The sequence below is a fragment of the Giraffa tippelskirchi genome, chromosome X, assembly GCF_054371585.1.
Source record: "Giraffa tippelskirchi isolate mGirTip1 chromosome X, T2T-mGirTip1v1.2.pri, whole genome shotgun sequence".
NCBI classification, from domain to species: domain Eukaryota; kingdom Metazoa; phylum Chordata; class Mammalia; order Artiodactyla; family Giraffidae; genus Giraffa; species Giraffa tippelskirchi.
This window is the reverse complement of record NC_137289.1, coordinates 48,971,242-48,992,575: the sequence shown is the minus strand read 5'-3', so window position 1 is coordinate 48,992,575 and position 21,334 is coordinate 48,971,242. Positions and strand designations below refer to the sequence as shown.

Here is a 21,334-nt window from a genome sequence, read left to right as displayed (position 1 = left end):
GTTTCATTGAGATAGACAAGGCTGTGGTCCGTGTGATCAGATTAGCTAGTTTTCTGTAATTTTAGTTTCAGTGTGTCTGCCCTCTGATGCCCTCTTGCAACACTTACCATCTTACTTGGGTTTCTCTTACCTTGGACATGGGGTATCTCTTCACGGCTGCTCTAGCAAAGTGCAGCCGTTGCTCCTTACCTTGGACAAGGGGTATCTACTCACAACAGCCCCTCCTGACCTTGAATGTGGAGTAACTCCTCTCGGCCCTCCTGTGCCCACGCAGCCCCTGCTCCTTGGGCCTGGGGTAACTCCTCTCGCCACCGTCCCCGGCCCCCGGCCCGGCCTAGCCCCTGTCGGCCGCCGCCCCCGGCCCCCGGCCCGGCCTAGCTCCTCTCAGCCACGCTTCTGCGCTGAGCCGTCCCAGCCGCCTCGCTTCCGCTTGCTTCTGAATGACTCTGAGTAGGTTCCCCGGAGCAGTGTGTAATCTCACGAAAGCTTTCAATGTCAAATTACAAGTGAAGGTAGGCGCCCAATGCAGCAAAACTGTGGGCCCTTCGAGATCCTTAAAGGGGAGCCCTGCAACTTGAACAGCTTTTAAGCCTCCGAGACACTCTCCCACACTTCTTCCAAGAGAAAGGCAAGAGAGGGGATGCAAGCCACCTGTTCTGTGCAGGCGCTCAAGGAAGAAAGTTTCCAGGGTCTCTGAGACTTCCACAGGGCTGGCTCAGCTTCAAACAGGGCAAAGAACCGTTAAAAAGTTGGGCTTCTAGCTCCAGCACCCGCGCCTACCATTACTTTGCCAACAAAGACATTACTTTGCCAACAAAGGTCTGTCTAGTCAAGGCTATGGTTTTTCCAGTGGTCATGTATGGATGTGAGAGTTGGACGGTGAAGAAAGCTGAGCTCCGAAGAATTGATGCTTTTCAACTGTGGTGTTGGAGAAGACTCTTGAGAGTCCCTTGGACTGCAAGGAGATCCAATCAATCCTTCCTAAAGGAGATCAATCCTGGGTATTCATTGGAAGGACTGATGTTGAAGCTGAAACTCCAATACTTTGGCCACCTCATGCGAAGAGTTGACTCATTGGAAAAGACCCTAATGCTGGGTAGGATTGGGGGCAGGAGGAGAAGGGGACGACAGAGGATGAGATGGTTGGATGGCATCACCAACTCGATGGACATGGGTTTGAGTAGACTCCAGGAGCTGGCGATGGACAGAGAGGCCTGGCATGCTGCAATTCATGGGGTCGCAAAGAATCGGACATGACTGAGCGACTGAACTGAACTGAACTGAAATGTATATCCAATTTCTAGATGGAGTTGCTAAAATGTGAGTAAACTCTGTGTGATAATAGCTCTTACTGAAAGTTTACATGTGCCCAGCACTGTGTTAAACACTTTATATGCATTATATGACTTAATCCTTACAGGAACCCTGTGAGGTAGGTACAATAACATTCCCATTATACAGATGAGGAAACTGAGGCCCAGAGAGGTTAACTTGCTCAAAGTCACAAGCTTGTAGGTGGCCAAGACTTGAACCTGAGTCTGTAATGCACTGCATGCATGCCATGTCACTTCAATTGTGTCCAACTCTTTTCCACCTCATGGACTGTAGCCCATCAGACTCCTCTGCCCATAGGATTCTCCAGGCAAGAATACTGAAGTGGGTTGCCATTTCCTCCTCCAGAGGATCTCCCCAACCCAGGGATTGAAACTGTATCTCCTGAAGCTCCTGTATTGCAGGCAAACTCTTTACCACTGAGCCACAGGGGAAGCTGCCCATAATGTACTACCAAGATGCTATAGTGCTGCTGTCTTATGTCCTTTGTCTAGAGGCTAACAGGAAAAAAAAGAACTCTGTTCACTCCTAACCCCTTTATTTTTCAGCTGAGAATATGGAAGTCCAGAGAGGAGAAAGACTTGACTGAAGTCTCCAAGTGCCGCAGTGGTTAAGAATCCACCTGCTAGTGCAGGAGACACAAGAGACCAGAGTTCGATCCCTGGGTTGGGAAGATCCCCTGGAGAAGGAAATGGCAACCCACTCCAGTATTCTTGCCTGGAGAATTCCATGGACAGAGGAACCTAGTGGGCTACAGTCTGTGGGGTCACAAAGAGTCAGACATGATGGAGCGCGCATGCACACACATGCGTGCGCGTGCACGCACACACACACGCACACACACACACACACAGCCATCAGAATCCTACGTCCTAGTCAGGAAACCTTTCCACTCCAGTACACAGCCTCCTTCAATGTTTTGGGCAATTCGGATTTTGTTTCTGCCTTTTTAATGATGACAAGAGTCTGAAAACCACTTTGAAATCTCTGAAAGAAGTGTGTGAATCTAAGAGAATGGAGTAGGGTCAACCTTCCCTTTGGGGCCAAAACATAAGGTCACAAATTAAATTGTCAAATTTGTGTCGATTCATGCCTAAACATTATCTTGAAAAATGTTTCTCCCGCCCACTCAGTCTTCTCTGGAAAAGGAAAGAAAACAAATGTGAAGACTTGAGGTATTCTGTGGGAAAGGAGTTGGAAAGGAAGAAGCCAGGGGCACTTTTCTCTTGGACTGCCACAGCACCATCTGGTGGAAGCCATGGATTTTTGTTTTTCTTCGTTTTTCTGTTCACAGGTTTATTGCCGGTTTCTGTGCTAGGCCGTGGGTTAGGAGTGGAGAATCCAAATGAGACTTGTTTCCTCCCGTAATGAAGCTAACGTTCTAGGGTATGGGGGTTACCCAAACCCTTACAGCACTGTGTGGTAAAAGTCCTATTAGAGACAAATAAGGCAAACTTGCATTTTCGTTCTAGGTTGGCCATCTACCAGCTCTGTTACCTTGAGCAAAGTCACTTAACTTCTCTGTGTCCCAGTTTTGTCTTTTGTAAAATGGAGATAATAATAAAAGTGCTCACTGTAGGGTTTTGTGGCAAGGATTGAATAAGATAATGCTGAGAAAGCACTTAGAATAATGCTTTGAGCATATTAAATGTTTAATAATGTCAGCCGTGGTTATAGGCGTGCTCAGTTGTGTCCGACTCTTTGCGACCCCATGGACTGTAACCCACCAGGCTCCTCTGTCCATGGGATTCTTCAGGCAAGAATACTGGAGTCAGTTGCCATGTCCTCCTCCAGGGGATCTTCCCAGATCAGGGATCAAACCCATGTCTCCTGCACTGGCAGGCAGATTCTTTACCACTGATCCACCAGGGAAGCCCTCAGCCATGGTTACTTCATCATTAATGATAAGCATATGGTGCTGTGGGGCCCAGAAGAGGGGCATTTAACTCATCCTCAGAGAGCTCATAGCAGCCATCCTTGTGGATGTGACATTTGGGATGTTTTGAATAGGAAGTAGTCACTCGGACCCTTCCTCCACATGGAAAGCAATGTCCACAACATGTGGGTAAGGAAAACAACAGCGTTCACCTCCCCTCACCCCTGCATCGTGAAGAGCTGGCACAGCATCCTTGCCTCGGGAGTGCCAGGGGCTTCAGCGAGGGCCTCTGAGCTGGAAGATGCTGTGGGAACATTTAGGAATTATTGGAATTGGGACCCACACCAAGTGAGAAATTGGTTCCCACAGTGGATAAGCAAAGCTTGACTTGAAATTGAATGCTAAAAGAAAAATCAAAACCAGTTGTGTCAACTACCACGTGTTTGTTTTAATTCTGACTTTGGGGGCAATAGTGCTTCACTGGTTCTTTATTCACCCAACATAGGCATGCTGGAGCCTGGTAATTTCCCACTGCCTCAAAACATGAACATTTCTGGGCCCCTCTGTTGCTCTCCAAATTGTGCCTGGCCCACATCATGACCACATCTGATTCTATTCATATTGTTTTTCCCTGCAAACTCTTAAGCCTTCTATGTTGTCCCAATTTTACTCATCCTTCATGGTCTAGACTTTCTCATTTATTCATGAAATATTTTCTTTTTTAAATTGAGGTATAATTGACATATAACATTTATTAGTTATAAGTGCACAACTTAATGCTTCAATATTTGAATATACTGTGACGTGATCACCACAATAAGGTAAGTGAACATCCGTCACCACACACAGTTACAAAATTTTTTCTTGTGATGAGAACTTTTAATACCTACTTCCTTAGCAACTTGTGAATATGCAGTACAGTATTATTAACTATAGTCACCAGGCTGTACATTACATCCCCAGGACATATTTATTTTATACCTGGAAATTTGTAACTTTGACCCTCTTCACCCCTTTCTCCCACATACCTCCCAACAACCACCAATGTTTTCTGTATCTGTGAGCTTGTTTTTCTTTTTTTTAGATTTCACACATAAATGACATCATGCAGTATTTCTCTTTCTCTGACTTATTTCATTTATTCCATTGTATGTATACACCACATTTTCTTTTTTTATTCATCCATCAATGCACACTTCGGTTGTTTCCATATCTTGGTTATTGTAAATAATACTGCAGTGAACATGGGGATGTGTGTCTCTTTTCAAGTTAGTATTTTCATTTTCTCCAGATAAACACCCAGAAGTGGAATTGCTCAATCATATGATAGGAACCTCGATACTCTTTTAAATTGTTTGAGGAAACTCCATACTATTTTCCATAGAGGCTGCACCAATTTACATTCCTACCAACAGTGCATGAGGATTCCCTTTTCTCCACATCCTCACCAACACTTGTTATTTCTTGTCTTCCTGGTAATAGCCATCCTAACAGGTGTGAGGTTGTAGCTCACTGTGATTTTGACTTGCCTGAAATATTTTCTGAGAATGTACTATGTGCCAGGCAGACACTAGAGATATAGCAGTGAACAAGACAGACACAGTCTGTCTACCTTCCCAGAGCTGACAGTCTGCCTGAAACTATGACATGAAAACAAAGCATTGTGACCATGAGTCACCAGAGTTTTCTCAGAGGGATCTATCTAGAATAGTGCTTTCCAATTGTTTCCATCACATAGCACACATCGATAACATATATAACCCCTAGGATAAATGGGTAAGAAAGTAGCCTGCCAGGGAGCTCTGGCCACTCCAAGAGCAGAGGGCATCAATATCTCGGGCAAACCTAGCATCTCTGGTTGAGAATCTCAAGTTATAACCCATGGCATTATTGTTGCTCTCATCCCACTTCGTCCTTGTAGGCTGATGGGCACAGAAGGGATGCTGCTGCAGATGAATACGCACTCTTTGTTATTAACTAGAAGTTGGTAAGAGTCACTTTTGCCTCTTCAGCGTTAGGCTTAGACTGGAGGCTCCAAGGAAGGCTTCCTGGACAACCAAAGCCTAAAAGGATCTCTGACTCTTACAAATTCCTACATACTGAGAGTCTTCAGTTCACAGTTCAACTTCTAATTCACCCCCACAGTCTGATATTGCATGCTGACAGCACAAGAACATCGTTTCTCCTATAGCATCAAGCAGTACTATACAAGAAAGGGCTCCAAAGTACTTCTTCAGTGTCATGTTTCAAGACCAAAGAAATCTTATTGGAACTTAAGAGGGTCTTAAAATAGAAATGGCTTTGTTATCTAAGAAATATTCAGTGCTGAAGCCATCTTTTAAAACTTCAGAGAGAAAGTCCCAAAGCTGTAAGAGAATGAAGTAATTGGCCTTCTTCCTGGAGACAGGAAGCTGAAGCCCCACAGCTCCAGGCCAGTTTGGAGTTTTTCTTCTCAGAACACAAGCAAAGGTCAACCAAGATGTCCCACAACCCCAGGAGATAGGGTCGAGGGAGCTATTGTTTATATCATAAGCAAAAGGAAAAATTCACAAGCAAAGAGAGCCCAAGGGGTGTCTTGCAGAGAAAACAAAGACTCCTGCTGAAATGAAACAGAAGAGTCCACATCCTTTCCTTCCCTTGGACTCCCTGAGAAAAGTTAATTCTCTCACCATCATGAATCCTAATGGCCAATGAAATGAAGATTTGGGTGAGAAATGATGCAATCTTGAGGAAGGCTGGGGTTCAAATGTGACAAATTTAACTCATCTCTTTGCATTGCCTGCTCAAATAGTTCATGATTCAGTCACTAGACAAGGAGGCTTCCTGATTTCCCTTTCTGGCCCCGTCTCTCCTTCATTCTTTTAAACAAAAATTTTTAGAATATTTACTTTATTTATATGACTGTGCCAGGTCTTAGTTGGCACACATGGGATCTTTAGTTGCAGCACAGGAACTGTTAGTTGTGGTATGTGGGATCTAGTTCTCTGACCAGGGATCAAACCTGGGCCCCCTACACTGGTAGCACAGAGACATAGCCACTAGAGCACTAGGGAAGTTCCTCCCCCCATTCCTGGGGAGCTACATTGTTACTTTCCTAAGTTGATGAGTACAATTCACCATCCCAAATTGAAATTGGGCATTGGAGTGCTCCATCCTAAGGAATGTCAAATATACAACTAAGGTAGAGCTGTTGGCCATAAAGAAAATATGTGCAGACATGTCTGTAATGCATATGTATGTATACATATACATATATCTGATTCTGAGCTTCTTATATCTCCATCAGCTAGCAAAAAGCTGGCCACAAGAAGAAATACCTGACCTCAAAAGAATCATTTTCATAATTCTGCTTCAAAAAGTCTCTCTGGAGAGACACATGGATAGGTCAACATATTCTCTCTTCTTTTCTCTTTTTCCTTGTCCCTAGGAGTCTCTTGACTCTTATTATTATTGTTGTTGTTGATTTCTCACAGCCCCAAGGCAAAAATATGAATTAGATAAAGTTGATGGTTAGCACTCCCAAGTGGTCCCACCACTAAAGCCCATTTCTGATTCTTGATACCCTTAGGAGTGTCTTCCAAGAAACAAACTGATTCAAGATTTCATTCTCAGAATCTCTCACGTTTTCAGGTGTCAAAGGAAATAGATCATCTATCCCACAAAAGAAAAATCAATCCCCTATCAACAGTAGAGGGTTAGGGGAGCCAACAGTTAACCGGGAGCCTCCTATCTTGGTAAGCTGTGAAGACTGCACTCTCTTCTGTGAATTATTTTGTATAAAAGTTTAATCTAAGGACAGGTGTTAAAGGAATTTACAGATCTAGGGAAAAGGTCACTGTTGACCAATGAGAGGATGAGGTACGGATACTCTTTTTTGTTTGTTTGGGTTTTGGTTCTTGTTATTGCTGTTAAACTTCCCATGTGATTCCTAAGTGAAGGCAGAATGAAGGAAAACTTGGAGGGATGAGCTTGGCAGATTGAGAAACACAGAAATGAAAGAGAATGGAAGGTTTCTGTTGTGGAGATATGGTAAGACAAGTAAAGAGAGCTTCTGATTCAAGGACTTAAATACCAAGACATTGTGATTTGAATAAAAACAGCATCAACAAGGTGGTATTTTAAGAAGGTTAGTCTGGCAGAGCTCTGTACAAGATGGAGTATACTGAGTATACTGGCTGTGATGGAAAGAAAAGACTTGCCAAGAAATTAGTTGGGAGGTCAGTATAGCTGTTTTGGTGACTCAGACGGTAAAGAATCTGCCTGCAATGCAGGATACCGGGGCTTAATCCCTGGGTTGGGAAGATCCCCTGGAGAAGGGAATGGCTACCCACTCCGGTATTCTTGCTCAGAGAATCCCATGGACAGAGCAGCCCATGGACAGAGGATCCTGGTGGGCTACAGTCCATAGGGTAGCAAACAGTCAGAGAAGACTGAGCGACTAAGCACTCAGGCATGCATAGCTGATTTAGGTGAAAAGTAGTGAAGGTCTGATTTATGGTAGTAACCACAGGAAGAGAGTAGGAAATGAACTTTAGGTACATGAGGTCAAGTCTCCCAAAAACTAAGCCCAATTGAGACCGAAAGCAAACAGTGAAATATACTGACATACTTCAGGTATTTTAAGTTCACCCAAGTGGTCTGTGCCCCTTATTTCACAGCTGCCTAGGTCTACTTCCTCCTATTCAAGCCCACAAAGATGTTACTCATCAGATGAGCCTTTCAGGTTCTCCCACACCCTTAATTAAACACATTTGTCCCCATACTTATCAGTTTGAGACCAGTTTGACATTCTTTCCAGTATATGCTGGACAGAATATGAGCCTAATTGGTTCATCCTCTTCTCCTCCAACAAACCTTAATACACCCAACCTTCAACTTTTCCTGTCAATCTTGCCTCCTCAGGCCAGACATGTCTGATCCTACTCAGGATGCTCGTGTAAACAAGATATAGGGCATTTTCAGGATGCCAGAATATTCCCTCATGCCCCTTTCTAGGCAACACCAGCACTTTCTTCAGAGAAAACCATTATTCTGGGTTCTATCACTGTTGTGGCTATTCTTCATATAAACTTCATATAAATAGAATCATAATGTACTGTGAATAGCTTCTTTCGTACAATTATCTGTGAATATAATTTATCCATATCTTTGCATGTAGCAGTTTATTCTTTTTACTCGCTATGTAGCATTTCCTTGTATGAATATACCACAATTTCTTCTCTATTTTCCTGTTGATAGCCATTATAGTTGTTTCCAGTTTGTGGGTCATTACGAATAGTGTTGACATGGGGTTTCCCAAATGGCCTAGCCGACATCACCTTACAGCAAAGCTTTTTTTTAACAAACTCCACCCACATTGTTCTGGGTAATTTTCTTCAATACTTGAAACCCCCCCTCCCTTTTTTTGGTTCTCTCTCTCTTGAAGTTCTGTTGTTCAAATCAATCACCTGGACTGACTCTTTAATACCCTTACCTTTTTGGTCCTATTTTTCATCTTTAAAAAATACTGTCACTCCCAACCCCTTGATAACCAAGCATTTTTAGAAGTTGTACTCTAGGGTACCTAGTGACAGTAACCAACAAGCTTCACACAAAAAAATTATTAGAAATTAACAGGAGAATGTATAATGAGAAAATTATCTTGCAGTAAATGCTCCATAAGCTTTGGTTTAAGTAACAAAGTGGAGGTGGCCTTTATAATTGCATAATGATGAAAGACTCTCTGTGTTCCATGGTTGTACTTCTGCCTTTTTCATTTTCTGGAAATGGTTTAATTATCCTCTAAATTCCTGTGTCTCTTTGTTTATAAATGTATATGACACATATACTGCTTTTTTAAAAAGGTATTCTTGTTATATTTATATTCTTTTTCTAAGAAGTTAATTTTGGAGCAGAATCCTGCTGTATACCTCTTTGTATATGTACTTCTAGTAAAGTGCAATGTTTTCAGCAATAAAAAAATAAAAAATAAAAAATACTTTGTTTGCAATTATGTAGTAGTGATAGTGGCACAACATTGTTGTGAATATAATTAATACCACCTATGCACACTCAAAAATGGCTAGAAGCAACATTTTGTTATATATATTTTACAATATTTTGGTCCCTCCAAAAATTCTACTTTGAGAAATTTCCTCTACCAGTTCTTTCAATTTTTCATTTTAGCCATCATATTTATAATAAGAGCTGCACTTTGTTTTCTATATATTACTTTTTCTGCAGCTCTCTGCTCTTATTTAATGGTAGTTTTTAAGTTTTTTGTGAAAATTTCTTTATCTTACAGAACCAAATTACTCCAATTTGCTCTTTTCTCTAGTCTTCAAAGGTAATCCTAGCCTTCTCATCTAAGAAGAAAATACTAGTACTGACTGGGAGGTCTAACAGTGTGGTTGTCTCTGAGGTAGAGGAAGTGGGAGGATGAGGGCAAGGGATAGCTTTCTTTCATGGACATCATAGGACAGCTGACTTTCAACCTGTGCTTTCCAAAGAGTGGCTTGCAGACTCTCTAGAGCTGTGCTATCCAATATGGAAATGAAATGAAAAACTCAGTTCCTCAGTCACACTAACCACATCTCCAATGCTTGATGGTCACACGTGACTAGTGGTACTATAATGGATAGCACAGATACAAAACATTTCCAAACTCACAGAGTTCCATCGGACAGCACCATCTTGTGGGGTCATGAAATCAGTGTAGAGGGTGACAACCAGCATTTAAATAAACAAAAGAGATGCACTGGTCATCTCATTATTATTGTTTTTTTCACATAAACATTGTCATAAAATATTGTTTCATATACACAGAAGCAGGGGCTTCCCAGGTGGCTCAGTATAAAGAATCGGCCTGCCAAGGCAGGAGATGCAAGTTTGATCGCTGGGTCGGGAAGATCCCTGGAGAAGGAAATGGTGACCCACTCCAGTATTCTTGCCTGAAAAGTCCTATGGATAGAGAAGCTACAGTCCATGGGATCACAGAATCAGACATAACCGAGGGACTGAGTACGAGCAGGATACGCAGAAGCGTATGGTCACAGCATCGTGGATCATGTTTACAAAAAATTGAAAGCACTGCTGAATTGTGTGTGCACAGCCCTGCTTTTTAAAGAGAGAACATGGGAGTGACAGAAATTCTTGGTACCTAGTAGCATGGCATCATCTACAGCCGCATATCCCTATAGGAAACTTGGGGCCGAGGGCATCTTAAAAAAACAAAAATTCACCTTGGGGTAGCAAAATCACAATAAGAAAGCTAGATGTGATGGGAGTTAGGGTCAATTACACTCCTTATTTCTTCTGTCATTCATCTTTCTCTATTTACAAAGGGCTTTTTTTTTTAAAGTCCAGTCTTCCCCCTTTCTTTGATATAAGGAAAAGGAACTAAAACTAAGGGAGTGTTATGAGATTTGTCCATGGCTACAAAACTAGTGATAGAGTGAGCCCAGGTCTCCTCACCTCTAAATCCAGAACTCTTTCTACCAAGTCTTCAGGGCTAGCAGTCCTTTCGAGTCCCTGAGCGTGCCAGCCAATATGTTAAATAACTTGACCGATGAATGTTACCTGGATACAACAATGATGATAACAGCTAACATATGCTTTTGTTGGTGCTGGTAACATATGCTTACTATGTTTTAAACAGTTTAACTCATTTTACCCTCACAACCATCCTATTATCAATCAACCTCATTTTTCAGGAAGGAGAAATGCAGTGGAGAAATGTTAACAAACTTGCCCAGTCACACACCTAGTGGGTGGCAACGCCAGGAAACAGACTCAGGCAATGGTTCCTGGTCTCTAATACCATTTTATATACACCTTCGTATAACTCAGGTAACTTAATTTCTCCCTAAATTTTAATTAGCCTGAAGGTAATAATTATTTATTAGCACATGCTAACAATCCACAGAAAATGACTATGTTTTGTCCCACAGTATCAGTGCTACAAAGGAATTCTACTCTATTAACTGTACGAAAGTAACAGCTTTGGGTTCAATCCTCCAAACTAATGGATGTGATTTCTACAAACCAGGTTATCTGCTTAACGCAATTCTATAAACCTAGAGATGAGTACTTTTGAAATATGTGTTTAAAAGTTTGGTTAATATTCCTCAAATTTGCAATTTTATCCTGGCACATAATTAAGCACGAATTGGCTTGATAACATGGGTGGATTTATTTCTTAAGATTCGAGTGCAAACTTAAAAACCAGAACAAAGCTTTTCATCAAGGAAAACACGAAAATCTAAGTAACAATCCTGCAATCATGCATTTTAACAGAAAATACAAATATGAATACATTCTAATTTGTAACTACATTTGAAAATTAAAATATTTCTCTCCAAATCCCAAATACCCCACAATCTTTAATCTGTTTTCATCTTGCTATTCCAGAAACATCTGTAACGTGCCATCAGGAAAATATAAGCAAAGATTATTAATCAATCTTTATGACCACAGAAACATCATTCTTAACTTCTGACTTTTTGAATCATTCATCTGTATCTCAGTTCCAAAAAGTGATGCAATTATACCTCCACTCCAGAAAAAAAATCAATACAAATATCAAGGAGGCAAGATACTTTCACATAATTAAAGCAAAAGTCACAGATGTTTGACTTAGAAATGTACATACTTGTAGGAAATTTTGGAGGCAAGATACTTTCATGTAATTAAAGCAAAAGTCACAGGTGTTCATCTTAGAAATGTACATACTTGTAGGAAATTTTTAAAGTACAACTTTATTTGATGGCTGACATGTAATAATAACAGTGAACAATTTAAACTGGTATAAAAATGTAGGATCAAAATCTTTAGGCTCAAATACTTGAAAAGTCACTATGAATATGGAAAGATCTGTTTACATAAACAAGTGTATTTTTTGATGAAAAATCAGGGGGTAGTGGCATCTCCCTGGTCCCTTAACAATATTTGGATTTTCACAAAGAATTAGCAGCACCCATCCTTAAGTGTTAATTACGTGTTTCTAAAGGACCCATACAACAGATTAGTTGGCAGTGTTCTAGCTTTTGGGAGATGGGAGTGGGTGGGGGTGCAAATATCTGAGTATGTATGCATGCACTCACACATTTAAAATCACCATTTCAAAAGGGGGGTCACATACTGAAATAGTCTAAGTACATCATCCTTAGAGGGTCAACAGTGGGCCAGGAACAGCAGAAGCTGAACAGTAGTCTACTTGGTAAGAATGGTTTTTCACACTTCAAAGGCAATTTGGGAAGAATGAGAATACTCACATACACATAACTTCAGGGGGACCTTGCTTCAAATTTTACATTGCAGACACTGAACATTCTTTACAAAAACCTTCATTCTTGCTTATAATAACACCAGATGATTTTTCCTTTTCACCACCATATACATAACATTTAAATATTTTCTTTATAAATATTCTAGAGCAAAAAGAATGTGTTTTGTTGCAGTGGTGGCCCACAACTGTACAAAGCAATGTAAGCAACATATATATATAGGCATATATATATATATGTATATATATAAAATGATTAAGAAAAAAGTGCAAAGAATAACAGTATTTAAGAAATTTTGTGTTTTACAGTAACTATGGTTCAAGTGTGACTATATTGCAGGGATATATAATCCCAGATTTCAATTAAAGATTCAAAAAGAAGCCCACACACAAAGTTACTGCACAAATATCAGTCCCTTATTGAGTAACTTCCCTTCTCCCAAATCCAGCATTTCCAGTTTCTAAACTCTTCTTACAAACAGGAAAAAAGTAGTAACAGTGTGTTCTTCCCTTTAACGTCCCCAAATTCACCCAAGTTAATTAATCATTCATAGATTCAAACAAGACAGCAGGGAATTCATTCATCATAAACCGCTTTGCTAAAATTAAAGCAAGATGAAATGGTTTTAGAAATACAAATTGATCAAGAATCAAATCAGCAACAGCAAACAGACCTTAAATTATGAGTGTGATTTAATACACTTTTAAATCAATCCCTGTTATCAAAGATAAATTCAGAGTCTAAATCCTTTCCCAGGTTCAATGCTAAGCAAGGGTCAGGATTCTAAATACTCAGGATTTTATCACCTTTTCTAACAGAGAAAATGCTCCCACTAAAATCTGATTAAATTCCTATCATTTTAATTCTTGGTTTCAGTCTTATTTTGAACAAACAGAGGAAGGCAATTTTCAGCATTTTTAAGATGTACTTTTATACTTGAGCCATTCAAATAATTACAGTTACTGATTTTCTATCTCCAAGTTTCAAATAACAGTTCAATTTCCCTTTAAATGTATTACTAGATATTTTTTGGTGCATTTACATGTTTTTATTCTAACTTCAGGCACTGTAATTATTCACAATATTATAATGATTCTATGTCTAACCTACACAACAATTATGAATCCTAAAATGGTTTCCGATGTTTTTATTTGATTCCGTATATTACATTACAAATCAAGACAAATGGTTGGAAGAGAATTTTAAAGCCCTGCAGCACTTCTGCTTTGAGTAGTGTTAATACATTTTTTTGGTCATGCTTAATATTTAAGCATCTTCTGAACTAGGAAGACAGTAGACGTTGAAAGTTGCAAATTTCCTCAAACTACATTCTACTCCAGGTCCAATTTATTTTGTTCAACATTAAATTTTTTTCTTTAATGAAAGAAGTATAATCTTAGGCTAATTTTTAAAAACAGAAGTTTTGCTCTAAAATTAATAACACAGCTACAGGGAAATAACTTTTCAATTTCAGCTTCTCTAGAACTATGGAAACTAGTTAAAGTAGACTTAATCACTTTTGGTTTTGATTTTTTGTTATTATGTCTTTAGAACGATACACTTTACATTCTAACAGACAGTTCAATGATGCGAGGCTTAAAACTCTAGAACCAAAAAAACACCAAGCCACCTTCTGCACAACTGTCAATACAAGATCAACATTTTATTTGCCCCCATACATTCGCTCAATGTCTTTGAGGTAATGGTTCTTCAGTTCCTTCCTTTTCAGTTTGAAAGCATCAGTGACCAAACCAGTTTCAGGGGTCCAGGGCTCTGGGCTTAAGCGAACCTTGATTGGAATTTCAAAGCGCTCCAGTTTCACTGAAATGAGAAGTGTGGGGGCAGGGAGAGGAAAGGGGGAGAGAGGGAGGCAAGGACGGGGAATAGTGAGAGACAGAAACAATTAATAAAACATGAATTTTGCAGGATTTAGATGATGCAGGTGATGAGACAAACTTACTTAATGGTATATTATAGTTAGTTAATAATACCACCACCTTATAATTTCATTTTATATTTCTCAAAGTACACATCAATTGTTTCAGTTGGATGGTTTTGGTCTTTGCAGTTTTTTTACCTAATATATATGTTCCCAGGCGGTGCAGTGGTCAAGAATCTGCCTGCCAATGCAGGAGATGCAGGTTCCATCCCTGGCTTGGGAAGACTCCCCAGAGAAGGGCATGGTGACCCACTCCAGTATTCTTGCCTGGAGAATCCCATGGACAGAGGAGCCTGGCAGGCTATAGTCCACGGGGTTGCAAAGAGTTGGACACGACTGAGCACACACACACACACACTATATACATGTGTAAACATCCTCCTATTTAGAGTCTATCTGCTGCTCCCTCTGCCTGGAATGGCCTTCCCTATTGTAGCTGCACAGCTCACTTCCTTACTTCATCCAAGCGTCTGTTCAAATGCCACCTCCTCAGAGAGGACTTCCCTGACCTCTCCTAACAAAACAGAAGTCCATTTGTCTCTCTGTATCCCCTTATGCTATCTTTTCTTCAAAATACTTATCACCACCCCATACATTGTATGTGTGTCTCACTTATTAGAATGTAAGCTTCATGAAAGCAGGGGTTTTGTTCTACTCACTGCCATTTACAGGCTACATTGAGCCCTCAAGAAGCATATACATATTTATTCACTCATTCCACAGAAAATTAGCCTCTAGTTAACTGTTCTTCAGAAACTTTATTATAATTAAATAAGAATCAAAAGGGGGTTGTGAATTTCATACTTTTAAACGATACAAGAACTGATGTAGCACATAATGGGTTTGAGTTAGACAACTCATGTTGAAAGAAATATAAGAAAATGGTGAAAATAAAGAGAAGCAATCAATATAGTACCCAATAATTTTAAATTTCAATGTTATATTCAGTCAAGTTACTTATTATTAATACAATGTCTTCTTTAAGATTCTGAAGGCCCACTACTAACAGTAGTGTTAATCTACAGATGAGCTTTATTTTATACGCTATTATTTAAAACAGTAGTTTTGAAGACACAAACAAACATCCACATGCTTTAAAACTACTACTAAACAGCCTTAGGTAACTTTAGGGATAACTTGGTTTTAGTGATAGGCACAAAGAACTCAAATTCAATGAAGCTTTTGTTCTAAGGCTAGTCTAAGTTTTATGAAAGCTTGGTTGAATTAGTGAGTTTCTCATTAAAATAAGAGAAAAATATAAAGCTGAATATGAAAAGTAATCTTTTGAACTACTTAGAACCAACTTCCTAAAAGTGATGCTTAAAAAGGTAAATAAAAGGATATGAAACTTGTTTCCCTGGTGGCTTCCTTGGTTGCTCTGATGGTAAAGAAGCCGCCTGCAACACAGGAGATCCAGGTTTGATCCCTGGGTCAGGAAGATCCCCTGGAGGAGGGCATGGCAAAACTCTCCAGTATTCTTGCCTTGAGAATTCCATGGACAGAGGAGCCTGGCAGGCTACAGTCTATGGGGTCGCAAAGAGTCAGACATGACTGAGCGACTAACACTATCAAAACTTGTTCACATTAACCGTATCTACTCTGATGATACATTACAGCTCAGTTACACAGAGGTCCCTGAAATAAGGCCAAATTTGAATTTCAAGGGAATGACTCAAGTATTGATCGGGCTCCAAAACCTTTTATTTTGTATTACATTCCCTACTTACCTAGGTCCTATTCCAGAAACACTGACAACAATGAGACAAAGCAGGCATATTATTTCAATTGCACACAAGCAAATAAAGCATACATATTTTTAAAATGCTGCATCAGAGGTTTCCCAGTTTTGGAAACGCCTAAACATTATCTAGTACCACAAGTTATAGAGAACAATAGGCAATCACACAGTTTCCTATAAAAAGGAAAAATTGCCAACAAGTGAAAAAGATTAGGGGAAGAAAAAAAGACAATTTTAATCATGGCATTTTATCAGAATTACCTAGGACATTATGAAATGTGACCTGCAGGTGGCAGCAAATGTCAGTTTTCTTAGCCAGTGATAATTGTCAAATCACCCCAAAACAATTATTTTGTATTTCTTATCAATACCTTGCACTTATATTTAAAACATGAAGAGGCCTGCTGTGAACAATGCGTGATTTCAGGCAGATTTAGCTGAGACCAATCAAAACTATTTTATACTTTTTTGCCTTAGTCTCTGAAATTAGGGCTTCTTTGGTGGCTCAAAAGTTCAAGAATCTGCCTGCGATGTGGGAGACCCAGGTTCTATCCCTGGGTTGGGAAGATCCCCTGGAGAAGGGAATGGGTACCCACCCCAGTATTCTTGTCTACAGAATTCCATGGACAGAGGAGCCTGGCGGGCTACAGTCCATGGGGTCACAAAGAATCAGACACAACTGAGTGACTAACATTTTCATTTTCTGAAATTATAATCTGAAGCAAAAGATTAGTAAAATAAATCTTTTGTGGCACGGACAAGCTCATGAGTTATACACTTAACTCATGATTTACTTGTTCATTAACCAAATCACGAATTGCTCAGTTTCATGCCCATTCCAAACACAGAAAAGTTATGTAGATGTATTAGGTCCTAGAATTTTATTCCATTTTCCAGCCTGAAAAACTTTCCCCATTATTGCTTTCACACAGTTAAATATTCAATGATGAAATATTCAAGTCACATTCTATTCCATTAGCACTTTGAGAGTGACTAACAGCCTACTGACTGAGATCATTTTTAAAATACTACATTTAAAGAAAAAAAATGAGGATTTGTATCAAAGAAAATTCTGGAAGCCTTGTGACATTAACATAAAAAGTGTTATATGTCAATAATACTATAACTAACAAAACCAACTTTAAGAAAAAATTAAGCCACTGTCTTTATGCTTATAAAGTAACATACTTTTCAGATTATGTTAATAACTGTTATCCAAAACTTTACAGTGACCAGAGTTAACTAGAAGAATGTTCTTCTTGGAGGAAATAGCTTTTTAACTTCAACTTGCTAACAAATGTTGCAAACTCTTTATTTAAACCAAAGTGGAATGCAAGTAGGTAATCTAAAAAAAATAGTACCCTAGTTAGGGAAATAGGTGTGCTCATGTATCTCTAATAGGAGTATAAACTATTCCAGTTTTTCTGGGGGAAGAGGGAGTGATTTGGCAACATAAGGTAAACCAAGCATGTGTGCTAAGTTGCTTCTGACTCTGTGTGACCCTATGGAGTACAGCCAGTCAGGCTCCTCTGTCCATGGGGATTCTCCAGGCAAGAATACTGGAGTGGACTGCCATGCCCTCCTCCAGAGACTCTTCCTGACCCAGGGACAGAACCTTCGTCTCATGTCTCCTGCACTGACAGGCAGATTCTTTACCACTAGCACCACCTGGGAAGTCCAGGGTAAACCATAAGCCTTTAAAATACACATTTTCCCTAACTCAGAAATTTCATTTCTGGGGCTTCCCTGGTAGCTCAGTGGTAAAGAATCCACCTGCCAATGCAGGAGACACAGGTTCAATCCCTGGTCTGGGAAGATCCCACATGCCTCAGAGCAACTAAGCTGTGTGTCACAACTATTCAGCCTGTGCTCTAGAGACCAGGGACTGCAACTACTGAAGTCCATGTGCCCTAGAGCCTGTGCACTGCAACAAGAGAAGCCACTGCAATGAGAAGACCCCACTTGCTGCAACTAGAGAAAGCCCACACACAGCAACAAAGACCCAGCACAGCCAAAACTAAATAAATAAAATTATTTTTAAAAAAGAAATTCAGTATCTAAGGATTCATACTAATAAAATAATTAGGCAAGAACAGGTGGGGGTCTATTTGTTTAATAGTAGAGGGAAAAAGTCTAACAAGTAGACACTCCTATACTGGAATACTACTTAGCTAAAAAAAATGGTAATGCAATTCTATATCTACTGACTTAGAAGAAAGTAGATGACATTGATATGTTAAGTATATATACCAGAATGTAATGTCACCACCCAAAGGTAACTACTATCAAGTGATTTTTGCTTCCTCCTTTAAATTTTCTGTATTATCCAATATTTTTTTTTTGTAGGCAAAGTAATGTCTCTGCTTTTTATTTTTTTTTTTTAATAAATTTATTTATTTTAGTTGGGGGCTAATTACTTTACAATATTGTAATAGGTTTTGCCATACATTGACATGAATCAGCCATGAGTTTACATGTGTTCCCCTTCCTGGACCCCCCACCCACCTCCCTCCCCAGGTAACCTGTCCTCAGAAAAATGATATTTTCATTTTTTGGAGGGAAGGCAACAGGTTAAACTAGGCTAACAGCTTCCAATTAAGCATGCAGAGTACACAGTTTATACAGGTTCCCATGGAAAATAAACAGTTTGAAAATAATTTTTTATATTAAAAAGGTATTAACCTCACAGAAAAAAAATAGAAACGCGAGAAACAGGACAGTGGGTGAGAGGACTCAACAAAATCTTAGAAGACCAAAAGCAAACAGGCTAGAAAGTTAACTGCTGATATTGAAGGACACTGACAGAGGCAAACCAACTTCCTGAGCTCATAGACAGAAGCGACAGGGGCCACAGAAAGAGATGAGAGGCACATTGAAAACAGGAGGGCTGACCCCCGCCTCTTCAGAGGACAGTTCTCTCTTATTCTGCTCTTCCCCAGCCAGGCTGGAGATAGGTGTGCATGCGTGCTAAGTTGCTTCAGTCATGCCCGATTCTTTGTGACCCTATGGACTATAGCCCACCAGGCTCCTCTGTCCATGGGATTCTCCAGGCAAGAATACTGGAGTGGGTTGCCATGCCCTCCTCCAGGTGATCTTCCCAACCCAGGGATCAAACCTGCATTTCTTATGTCTCCTGTGTTGGCAAATGGGTTCTTTACCACTGCCACCTAGGAAGCCCCAACTGAACTAGAGACTCTGGACTCAAGGACACCAGGTACAGTAGAGGGAGGGAATAAAGCTGAAAACCTAAGAATTCAGTGAGGGGAAGATCTACATACCCCAACCCCAGCCCTGAGTCCCTTTTGTGGCTGACGGAATACTGACACTCAGGTTAATATCACACCAGGGAAGAGAGTGGAGAAGTCTTCTTTGGAGAAACAGTATTACCCAAGACATTAACATTTGAGTAACTTTTCAGTGAGGCCCAGTAAGTTTTCCAAATAGCTTTTTAGTACCTCGTTCTCAAATATGAATGGACAAAGGTCAGCAGATGTATGTGAGGCTAAACAAAGCAAGCAGAAAATGGAACTTGGAGGAAATAAAAACAGTAACAGGAAAAGAAAACTTCACAGAAGTTATCCTCAGAGGATGACTGCACCCATGAAAGAGCAACTGGATGCTACTAAAAGGACACTGAGAAAGCGGGAAAGAGCTCTTGAAAACTTAAATTCTGATATTAGAAGCTGGAAATTCAATAGACTGAAGCAACGATAAAGTTAAGGGATCTGCCAGGATATAAAACAAAATGGATAAGGCAGAATACAAAAGAAAAAAATAGATAAGAAAATAAGAAGATGAATGTAGAAGGTCAACAGTCATATAAAAGTAGTCCCAAATAAAAACATGAACCCAAAACTTAAAGAGGGGAAAGACTATGAAAGAAAAGCAAACACACAACAAAAGGTAAATGGATATTTCCCAGAAACAAAGAGCAGAGATCTCTAGATTAAAAGGGCCCACACCAAGAAAGTATACACAATAGTAAATGATAAAAGATTCACACCAGGGCACATGTGAAAGTCGCTCAGTCGTCTCCGACTCTTTGTGACCCCATGTACTATATAGTCCACGGAATTCTCCAGGCCAGAGTACTGGAGTGGGTAGCCTTTCCCTTCTTCAAGGGATCTTCCCAACCCAGGAATCCAACTGGGGTCTCCTGCATTGCAGGTGGATTCTTTACCAACCAAGCTATCAGGGAAGCCCAATGAGAACAAAGATGGACCATTCCAAACACAGGCTAGATGACCACTTAGCAGGGATGCTGTGACATGCAATAAAGAACCAGATAGGTTACCTCATCATATAACATTTAAAGATCCTTTCAACAAGAAAATTCACTATATATAATTTAAGAGTCAGGTTTTTTTTTAAAAAAAAACTTGTATTTTATTATCAAAACAAAACAAATAGACATCTTGAAAAGCCTACTGCATAGGAACTCATTAAATAACTTTTGAGGACTTCAGCAGACAAACAATTTCTTACTTACTGGTATTTGCAGCTTCTCTAATCTCTTTCAGTATTTCAGCTTCCATGGCAGGGTTATTGCAGATATCAACCCAAGTTCCTTCTACCCCTTTCTGTTGTGCCAAAAGTGTCAACCTTTGCTGATTAGGAACCACAAAACTTATCACATAGGACTGGTCACTAAAAATTTAGATAATAAAGCAGAACAGACATTAAAACATAAATTCAACGAAAATAGCACACATAAGTCCAAATATATATTTCTCTTGTTACAAGTTCATTAAGAAGTAATAAAGCCCATAGTACTGCCATAAACACAGATACATAGATAGATCAATGGAATAGAATAGAGTCCAGAATAAATCCTTGCATATATGGTTAAATGATCTTCAACAAGAGCACCATGACCACTCAATGGGGAAAGGACAGTCTCTAAAACAAATGGTGTTGAAAGGACTGGATATCCACATACAAAGGAATGAAGCTGGATCTGTATCTTATAGCACACAGGAAAATTAACTCAAAATAGATCAAAGACCTAAACATGTAGGAGCTAAAATAATAAAACACCTAGAAGAAAACAAGGGGAAAGATTTATGACATTGAATTTGGCAATGCTTTCTTAGATATGATACCAAAAGCACAAGCAACAAAAGAAAAAATAGATGAAGAGTACAACAAAAATAAAAAATTTTCTGTGTATCAAAGGTTACAACAGA

General features: G+C 39.7%; 1 protein-coding gene across 18 annotated transcripts in view; it reads right to left on the bottom strand.

Annotated features, from left to right (window-relative positions):
* Positions 1–11,359: 11,359 nt before the first annotated feature.
* Positions 11,360–21,334, bottom strand: part of ACSL4 (acyl-CoA synthetase long chain family member 4) — a 68,875-nt gene continuing 58,900 nt past the window's right edge. For all 18 annotated transcript variants that reach the window (XM_081566791.1, XM_081566800.1, XM_081566802.1 and 15 more), the window contains 2 exons: positions 20,638–20,795; positions 11,360–14,292 (listed from right to left, as the gene is read on the bottom strand). In XM_081566791.1, coding sequence (XP_081422917.1) covers positions 14,135–14,292; positions 20,638–20,795 — 316 coding nt within the window. In that variant the 3' untranslated portion in view covers positions 11,360–14,134. The remainder of the gene's footprint in view (positions 14,293–20,637; positions 20,796–21,334) is intronic.